General features: G+C 46.6%; 1 protein-coding gene across 8 annotated transcripts in view; it reads right to left on the minus strand.

The window, feature by feature from the left end:
* The window catches only part of Mtr (5-methyltetrahydrofolate-homocysteine methyltransferase), a 94,729-nt gene extending 90,157 nt beyond the window's left edge, over nucleotides 1-4,572 (minus strand). For 2 of the 8 annotated variants that reach the window (XM_020157477.2, XM_074056811.1), the window contains exon 1: nucleotides 4,405-4,565. In XM_020157477.2, coding sequence (XP_020013066.2) covers nucleotides 4,405-4,429 — 25 coding nt within the window. In that variant the 5' untranslated portion in view covers nucleotides 4,430-4,565. Of the gene's footprint in view, nucleotides 1-3,732; nucleotides 4,320-4,404 lie in introns of those variants that run through there. The other 6 variants (XM_074056808.1, XM_074056807.1, XM_074056809.1 and 3 more) reach the window with 5 other exon arrangements.
* Between the last annotated feature and the right edge of the window lie 5,854 nt (nucleotides 4,573-10,426).

The raw sequence follows: 10,426 nt of genomic DNA on the forward strand, positions 1-10,426 counted from the left end.
TGGTCATCCTCTGTACCACTACTAGAATAATCTGTCAAGAGAACAATTTTAAACCAGTTGCTTCCCCTGTTCATGCCTACTGCCAAGTTACTCAAAACAAACTGCAATGACATCAGCTTGTATTGTCAACATTCTCTTCTGTCCTCCCTGACAGGGGAAAAAAGACCAACTTACATGGAGCTGGTCCTAAGCTATATGACTTCCTTGGAGGAAAAGACTTGCCTAGACTAACTCATGTCTATCCCTAGCAACACCAAAGGCAGTACCTGCCATCTAAATGTTCAAAAAAATATTCCTTGGCCAGGTGTGGTGGCTCATGTCTGTAATCCTACCTACTCTGGAGGAAAAGATTGGGAGGATCAGGGTTCGAGACCCAGATAAAAAGTTCATGAGACCCCCATCTCAACAAAAACAAGCTGGGTATGGCAGCACACCTGTCACCCCAACTACACAGTAAGTATAGTAACAGTCCAGGCTGTCCCAGGCATAAATGTGAGACCCTACTTGAAAAAAATAAAACAAAAAGGTCTGGGAGTGTGGCTCAAGTGGTACAGCACCATCTAGCAAGCTCGAGGCCTGAGTTCAACCCTGGTACAGCAAAAACATTTTTAAAATAAATAAATTTCCAGAATGGAAATAACAGAAAAGTGAGGGGAAACAAGAGAGACAAAGGTTGTTTAAACACACACCAGTAGTCTATGAATACTCACAAGCTGGCACCGGATACACACGTAGAACTCTCACTGTCCTACTGTCCAGTCTCAGGCACACAATACAGGAACAGGGACTAAACTCCTACTGAGTACTACTTCCTGAGGCATAGACCTCAGGAAGGCTGTTCTGGTGGCCAGCAAAGGAAATATAAGATCTGGTTTCTTTCCCAAAGGCATTATGCTTCTTTCTAAGGGTCCATCCTTTCCTAAAGCTAGCTCACTGCTAATTGTGTTTACTGAACTTGCAGGTGAGAGAAAACCCTCCTGACAAAAGAACAAAATTAAGATCCAGTGACCCGAACAGTAGTACTTCAAGTACCAAAGGAAGTCACTCCTTGAGAAATACAGAGAAAAGGTGGAGCTGAATGAAGCATGTCTAATAGAAAGACAGGCAGTGCTCCAGCCATTTCAAACAACGGTCAAAGCAAGTTTAGATGTGCCATTAATTTGAATAGCCACAGTGTGACTGTCCTATCAGCTAGTAAGCACCGGCATGGTTAAGCTAAAGATGGCAGTGAGAAAAGTCAAGAAATCTGGGTTTTAGCTATGTAGCTAAGGGATTTTGGTAAGACTTCTCTACTTTCAGCAAAATGGGGAAACGGCCCCATCTTCATCATCAGAACTGTGATAAGGTCTGGGGATGCAGTTCAGTGGTAGAACACTTGCCTAGAATGCACAAGACCTTGGATTCAATCCCTAGTACAATAATTAATAACAATAATAATAATAATAGAATGTTTAAAAAGAAAAAAAGAACTGCAGATAATAAAATGAGCCCATGTGTTAAAAACTGGACCTCTTAACTCACGGTCATGAAATTAGACATCTGTACTTGATATATGGTTAACACCCGATAAGTTACTTCTATTATCCTGCTATTATCACACAGTCTGGAATCTTACATACTATATACTATAAAGTGTCCTATATACTATGAAGTCCAAAGCTGTGAAAAAACATAGAACTTATACAACGCCTAAAGCTCTTAGCCTTGTTCATGCTGGGGCAGGAATGGCATATTTGCAGGTTTGGAAGTGAAGAACAATCTGACAGAAAGAAGACACTGCTCAGTGAAAACACTTAAATGAACAATTTCAAATGAGGAATGAGCAGAGAAGACTAAAAACGTTAACCTAGACTATGTCCAACTGAATTCCTGTCATCTTAAAATGATGCAGCTATGGCGAGGCGCTGGTGGTGCACACCTGTAATCCTAGCTACTTGGGAAGCAGAGATCAAGGAGATCAGGAGGATCAAGGTTTGAAGCCAGCCTGGACAAATAGTTGAAGAGACTATTTCAAAAATACCCAATACAAAAGAACTGAGGTTCTTACAAATCCACTACTTCGGCCAGGTGCTGGTAGCTCACGTCTGTAATCCTAGCTACTTGGAACACTGAAATTGGAAGGATCCAGGCTCAAGGCCAGCTTGGACAAATAGTTCACAAGACCCCATCTCCAAAATAACCAGAACAAAACGGACTGGAGATGCGGCTCAAGCAGTACAGGGCCGCTTTGCAATGCTGAGCCCTGAGTTCAAACTCCAGTCCAACAACAACAAAAAACACTGCTTCTACATCACCCACGTGCAGATTTTGCCTCTAAGGGACCTTGTAAGATTTCCCATTTAAAGAAACTAAGAAGTCTTCCTCCAAAAGACTTGGTGTAAGAGTCCACTGTTCTTACCCTATACCCTCCCTGGAGACACAATGACCCCATGTAGGTCTGATTTACTTAGGACTTCCCTTTCCACTGTGCTAAATGGGGGGGAGGGAACCTCTTCTTTTCTGCACTGTAAGCACTGATCTCAATGCTTTCAGCACTTCCCAGCCTTCCCTAAATTACAGATAGGTCTTCCACCCTAAGTCTCTTGCAAAAATACTCCTTTCATTTGGGGCTCTACCTTCTAGTTCGCACTGACTTGCCTTACTTTGTAGGCATCTCTCTGCTCGTACCTATTTCATTTTTGAAATGTGTAATTCCCCCTTTCGATTTTAAAAAGCCAGAGGTGGATTATACTGATAAAATTCACTGGGTTATTTATTCATTCTTTGACTGTCATTCATTAGCTGAGTTCCATGCATGGTACTAAGCAAGATGAAACTTTAGAAGCTGGAGTTCAAATTTTCTCACCAGCCTCCCTTCCCAGGGGGTGCAGCCATGCTTTCCTATCAGACATTTAGCCTTAAGGCCCAACCTTGAGATTCAAGAATTCCAAGTTATTCATGAAATACCTTCATTAAAACTCCACATTCTGAAGGACAATTAAAGCACAGGGGGGAAAAGTGGACACCAGTAAATGACTAAGGGTTTCCAGGAAGACAGGATTGCAATCCCAATACACGGTGTTGCTCACATACAGAGAATCAAGAAAACATCTAAGGTGTTTTCTATGCCCAGGCCTGGCTTGGAGCTGCTTAAGGAGCCCTAGACCTGGTGTTCAACCATGGAGAACCCAGCTAGATCCAAACACCAACGACTTTCCTTTCATAAAAAGATCACTCACTATTCAAACTAATTAGGTTTTTGTTTGGGATTTTTGTTTTGTTTTTGAGACAGGATTTCACCCTGTAGCACAGGCTGGCCTAGAATTCTTGGTCCTCCTCCCTCAACCTCTTGACTGCTAGGATTATGGAAATGTGCCACCACACTCACCTCAAACTATTCTAAATGTTCAGATGGCTGCTGATAGCAAGACCTACTTCCTTTTTGAAATTAGATGGAAAAGGGGAAGCCAGCAGCACTAAGAAATATGACTGAACTAACTACGTGATACCTCTATGAGAGACGGGTATTTTAGAGCCACAGTGGTGTGTTTCTCAGTCACAGTCCCCCCCAAGCACAATTCCACCACCTCCAATTGTGGAGTCCCTAGAATCAACGGAGCCACCAGCTAACCTCTGATAAATTTCCTTCTGAGTTACGAGTTTAGTGTTCACGCTCCTCGCTCTGTTACTGGATAGTCGCTGCTCTGATCTTATAACCCATCCTCCTTTCTACGTGCTCACCACGCACCGTACCTGTTCTTATGGGTGGACTGGCTCACCAACTTGAAGACACCCAGAGCTCCGGGTAAAGCTGAAACGACGCTCCTCTGGTGCTCAACTAGCTTTCCCCCATCATTGGCTCCACAGCCTCCAGCATCAGAACCACCTAAGGAGATCACCGCGTCCCTTCCCCACCCGGAGAGCCACTTCCCCGGGCAGCAGCAGAAACGACAAGTCCCACGTGGAAGAGCGGGATAAAGAACGGAGGGGGTGACTTCAACTTTGAAATACTGTAGGAACTTCTGTAAACGTCTCAATGCAACCCCAGTACAACCACAATTTTTTTTTCTTTTTTAGTTCCGCGTCGCTTTACACAGCTCTCCGGGTTCCTCCTCATCCCCCCGCGTCTGAACTTCCCTTATCGGTCTGTTCCATACAGATTTACTGAACGTGATCGCGACGTCATGCAAGCCCTCCATCCAGCCCTGCTGGAAAAACGCAGACCTCAGCTGCGTTGACAATGTGTTTCCGGCTCCCGGAGGAGGACCCGGAGCAGCTGGGGAAAGAAAACGAGCCACAAACGCAGCCCTCGGGGCTCACGTTCCCAAGCAGCGGCTGACTGACGGGGCAGCCCCGCCCGGCGTCCCCCACCCGCGACTCCACGTGCACACAACCGAACCGCCCAGGCGGGGTCGCAGCGTTTACCGGGTTGCGACAGCGCTGGCGACATGTCGCCAAGTCTCCTCCTCGGGCAGGGGACGCGGCGGGGAAGGCGTGCTCGCCACAGGGGACGCCCGCGAGCGATCACAGCCAGCGCAGGCGGACGGGCCCGACACGCGCACGGGTCGCGCGGCCTGACGCCGGGGACGTTCCGCCGCCCGCCGCCCGCCGCCCGGGCACGTGCTTCTTCCCAGTCACGCGGCCCAGCGGCACCCGACACGCGTGGTCGAGAGCCGGAGCCAACCGCCGGCGAGCACGACGTGGCAGCGTAGCCCTCAGCCAGGAGGTCCAGAGCGGCTCACAGCGCCGTTAATTCTTTTCTCAATCCAGCATCGTACGGGAGGGCCCGCCCCCTCCCGCCTGTGATTGGGCGTTCCAACCTCCTCGCGCCTTATTGGCTGTTGGTTTCAACCAATCATCTTGAGGCTTAGCCCCAAGCCTCTCTGGGAGATGAAGTCCGTGGGTACCAGGTCTCCAGGAGGCCTGAGCATCTCAGCGCTGGGTTCCGGAAGTGCCGCCCAGACGCAGCTTCAAGTTCCAGCGACAGTATCCAGTCAGCATCGGCCTGCAGCAGCTGTGCGGTGTCCAGAGCCAGGAATTTAGAATCAGAAGCCCCAACTCCAGATCCGTTTTGCTGGCTCCGGGCAACATACACAACCTCTTAAATTATCACCTATAAACAAGAAATGCGAGGGTGGAAGTGATTACGACTTTATAGGATTGTAGTAGGAATTAAATGAGATCCTATGTGTTTGGCCGGTGGGCAGCCACCCCATGGTGATCAGGGACTCTCTGCTCACTTTCCACTCCATCCCCTCCTTCCCTTCATGATTACCATGGCAACTCCCGCTGGCAGGCAATGGGTCCCGACCCATATTACCCTGAGCTCCTCCCCACCAAACATCGACCTATCCCGATGCCCCATAATACCTTAAGCTCTTGACTTCACCCAGGATATAAAAACTGGGCTGCCATTTCTCCAGCGTGACTTCTCCGGCCCTGCTCTTTGGGGACAGTGAACCTCACCCGAGAGCGCGCTCTCAATAAAGCCTGCTTAAAGCCTGCTTGCTTTATTATTTGGCTCCAATTTGGCCTTCCCATCAGCGTCGACCTAACACTATGAAAACTGTGTGTGTGTGTGTGTGTGTGTGTGTGTGTGTGTGTGTGTGAGACTGGGGTTTGGACTCAGGACTTCAAGCTTGCAAAGCAGGTGCCTCATCGCTTGAGCCGCACCTCCAGTCCATTTTGATCTAGGTATTTTGGGGATAGGATCTGGCAAACTGTTTGCCCAGGGCTACCTTGAACCAGGGTCTGTTAAAATACATACATATATGTTATTTGTCCTACATTTGGCTACACACTCGGATTGCATGAAACAAGCTGCATAGATAATTGAACAGAAAAAAAAATCCACAGGAAGTGTTCCAAAAGACATTGAGTCCTTTAAGGTGCTAGGTAGCAGTTAGCTATGAATGATGGAGATTTAAGCAAAGAGCACCTAAAATTCTCCAAGGTCTCTGAGAGAAAAATTTGTCTTTAAACTTTACAACTCTTAACCTCTGATAAGGTCAACATAGTCCTTATGTTTTCGTGTCTCCCATCCATCCGAAGGTAAGTGACATCAAACAGTTCCTGGAGCAATAGATCTTTATCTTGACATGGCAAAGACCTGACTGTAAACTGTACCCTTGGGGTCAGGTGGGCCAGATAAAAACTTATTGTAAATCCTAGACTCCAGTTCTTGACCTTGACTTCAGTCTGTGTGCTGGTCCTGGGGAAGGACTTAGAGCTCCACAGCTCCTTCCACTTCAGAAACACTTGTGCTGGGGTACAAGTAATTGTTTTCAACCTCTCTTTCTGAGATGAACGGCTCTCACTGCTGGAAGTCTCTCTATTCTAATAAACTGTACTATAATATCATTCTCACCCTGTAGACTTTCAGTCTATTGAAAGTGTATCTCTTTCCTAAAAAACTTTGCTATCACTTTCATACATTTCTTCTCTCACTGTACACAAGGACCAAGATGGATAGCTGCACTGACTTTCCGGTAACTTAAGGGTGTTGGGGAAAAGCTTCAAAGGAGCAACTGGGTCTCCAAGGAACAGTACGTGCACACCAGCTAAGTCCATCTAGTCAGGTGAACTTCCCTGAGTGCTGGATCCCAGGCTGGGCAAACATAGCACTTTAAAGAGTTTGGCCATAAAAGAGAGCTCTATAAATCTGACCATGGTAGATGTGAGGAAAAGCAAATGAATCTAGAAAAAAAATGAGGGCCAAATTACGGTGTTTTCTAACCTTAAAGATATATGGAGCCAGGCATGGTGGCGCCCGTCTGTAATCCCAGCACTAGCGTCTGAGGCTGGAGGATCTAAATTTGAAGCCAGCTTGAGCTATATAGCAAGACTGTGTCCAAAAAGAAAAGTTATATACCACTTTCATTTTTTAAATCAAAAAAAGTATAATGTGTGTAGCATCCTTAAGTGGGTCATACTTGGGAAGGGGAAAATGCAATGGGTGAGAGAGAATGGAAGTGCACTAAGATGGCCAGAATAGCTTAAGATCTTGTTAAGATTACAAAGGCTATCACCTAAAGCCCAGTGTGTTGATAAGCTTCTTAAAAAATGATGTTTCAGGTCCCTAGTCACCTATCCTGCCTCTTCAATTGTCCTAGTAGAAATGTTAACACGGTGAGGGGGGTGGAGAGAAATAGAGAGAATCTCTTCTGCAGGTTCTTTAAAACTTACACCAACCTATGGGAAGGGAGGAGCCATGGATTTGCACACTCATGCTCTCTTAGCTAAGCTGGTCTGTTTGCCCCTTATTGGGGTGGAGGGGACAACTTGAGAGCATTTTGTTTATCAGCCCAGTGGCAGATTTACGAGACCCTGTACCTCCTCCTCAGGGTGCAGGAAAGCAGATTTATGACTCCTTCTCAGGGTGCAGGGCTCATAGTGCTCTCATGGGGGATGGGATACTCACTCATCTGTCCCTTAGGTTCCCAGACCCAACAAATCCCCTTCTGAGACAAGTACCCAACTGCTGTTGGAGAGAGGGGCAATGACTCATCTAGGTGCTTCGTGCTGGCAATGGAGCATCCAGGGTAAGGGTGGTGGTACTTGTCTCAGGATTGACTCGTGCAGTCTCCAGAGGCCCCAGATAGAACTGAACAGAGGGTTTATGCATAGGCAGAGGTGAGTACTCCTTGACTAAGAGCTAGAACTTGATCCATTGGACCTGTTGAAATATGAATCTGGAGAGAGCATTTATTATAGAAGGCCCAAATAGGAATATTAGAAGGAGCATAAAAAGGGAGCCAGCCAGAGGTAGTGCCCAAGGAGCCCCATTCCATATATTATTCCAGAAGGACCACGAATTGGCTAGCTCCTTTTTGTAATGTGTTCTCTTAACTGTCGGGCCATGTCTCTGACCACCCCAGATTTGTTAGTATAAAGCAACATTCCCTGTTTAGGAAAAAAGCATGTTCCACCCTTTTCAGCAGTTAAAAGATCAAGTGCATGCTTATTTTGAAGCACTACTGACACAAGTGAATCTACCTCATGTTGTAAAGCCTCTAAGGACTGTGTGACCTGTTCTATGTCATTAGTAAATTCTGTTGACAGCTTTTGGTAGGTATAGACCAACAAGGAGATACCCCAAAGTCAGTGCCTATTCCAGCCGTGATCCTCATCGCTATCAGTAGGGGAATGACTTAAATAGCAATCTTTGATCGAGTGTAGGCCTCTAAAGGAATAGGAAGGGACTGGTTACCAGGGACAACAACAATTTGTAGAGTTAGGAGAGCCTTAGTACAGATTCCCTTCTAGCCAAGAGGTAGGCAAGTGTAGGTGGCAGTTCCACAAAGTAAGTTCCAGGAGAAAACAAACACTGAGTGTCATTTGTTGACTGTGTGATATTGAGCAAAGCTCTTGGAGACTTCCCCCGGTGGAATTAACCCCTGTAAACTTTGGAGCCACTGGGGAGCAGGATGGGTTAGTTTTATATTGGTAATATTAGGTCTTGTTAGGGGAAGGTTTAATTTACTACCTGGTGAGGCCTCAAATGAGTCCATGGGGGTTGCCAATACCTGTAGAAGGCTTGGGGAGAGACAAAGCCAGCAATCCTCAGCCAAAGTGGGGTTTGTAGAGTTTACAAGGTAATGGGCAGAGGTGAGGAACCTGTACAGCTGGGGATCTAGATTTAGGGGTGGCTGAGGCCATGGGGGTTTTATTGCTCTTCTGTGAGTTGGAGTGGGAAGTAGGAGTCTCCGTCGTACACACATTACATGATCCTCATGTGACATGTCAGCCGGTATTTCCACTTTTCAACTTTTGTTTTTATAGCCTCTTATTATTATTATTATTATTATTATTTTCTCCCTTTGTCCCCTCCTGTGGCCAACAGACCCACTGGCCTGCTCTCCCACGGCATTGGGTGGAACCATACATGCCAACGAAGCCTGTGCCTAAGGCCTTTCCATATAGTTGTCCATTTTGTAAACAGTGAAAGTTGCTGTTGGAACAACCAGGTGTAGCATTGTAGTAACTGCAATCATGGGTGCAGGGAGGGGGACCCGCAGCCAGAACACAGACTATAAGAGGGAGGAGAGCACAAAGAGCAAGGTACACAGGACGAGATACCCACCACTCAAGGCTACTCATTGGTGACATACACACTCAGGGGGAATAAAGGGGACCAGAATATAAACAGCCCACAAAAAGGGAGAAAGTGAAGGCATAAGTTACGTGTTTGAGGTGTTCCTTTTGAAAAGATATTTGAGGTCTTCCACTGGCTCACAGGAGCAGGCTGGTGGAGCAGGGTGTGGCTCAGGGTGGGTGCGTGAGGCTCTGGTGTCCAGCGTTTGGCTCAGGAGATGTTAATCCAGGAGTCCAGCCCAGCAACCTTAATTCTTGTAGGGATAGATAACAAGACAGGGTATGGCCCTTCCCTAGGGGCTTCAGAGAGACCCTGGGGGTCATGGGGAAGTTTGAAAAGGACTAGCTCTCCAGGACAAAAGGCAGCCGGGGAGAGACCTTGGGGGTCCTCCCTCCCTACTTCAGAGAGGACCTGAACCTGGCTAGTTATGTGATATGGAGACTAGGTTTGTCACTTTGAGGTCCAAAATTAAATCTTTTTGGAGAAAGGGTCTCCCATACAAGGCTTCAAAGGGAGTTAGGCCCATTTTATTTGGGGTGTTTCTGAGTCAGATTAAGGCTAGAGGTAGTAAGTTTTCCAGGGAAGGTGAGTTTCCTGAGCCAGCTTTGACAGCTGTCTCATGAGTAATTCATTGGCTCGCTTACCCTTGCCTGAGGAGTGGGGTCCCCAGGCACAGTCGAGATGATGTTTGATTCCCAAAGCCTTAGAGACCCCCTGAGTGACTCTGGCTTGGAATGCTGGCCCATTGTCACTTTGGAGAGTCTGGGGGAGTCCAAATCTAGGGATAATCTCACTAATCAGAACCTTAATTACCCCCCGGGCCTTTTCAGAGAGCAGGGGAACGCTTCAACACACCCAGTAAAGGTGTCTACCAGAACCAATCTAGAGGCTGGGTCCTCTGGCAGGTGGGTGAAGTCAAGCTGCCAGTCCTCCCCTGGATATGTCCCCTGCCTATTATTCCTGGACATATCCAGGAATAATTGCCATATCAAGCATCCCCCCACAAATATAAAATATGTCTGACAAAAGAGTTACTTTGATAGAGTAAAATATAGAGGTTCAAGCCCTCTTATTTCTAGAGCTAAAGGAATCGAATCTAATCCTAAGAACTCAAAATTCTTCGTGCTACCATATCACACCCAACTCTAAAGTAAGGTCAGCTAAATTAAGCTATCGGGCCCATACCCCGAAAATGTTGGTTTAGATCCTTCCCGTACTAATTAACCCTGCTGCCAAATTAATTATCTTACCCACTATAATTATAGGAACAATAATTACAATAACAAGCTCCCACTGACTAGTAATATGAGCGGGTTTAGAAATTAATATATTAGCATTCATCCCCCTACTAAT

This window comes from Castor canadensis, chromosome 15 (assembly GCF_047511655.1).
Source record: "Castor canadensis chromosome 15, mCasCan1.hap1v2, whole genome shotgun sequence".
In the NCBI taxonomy this organism is placed as follows: Eukaryota; Metazoa; Chordata; class Mammalia; order Rodentia; family Castoridae; genus Castor; species Castor canadensis.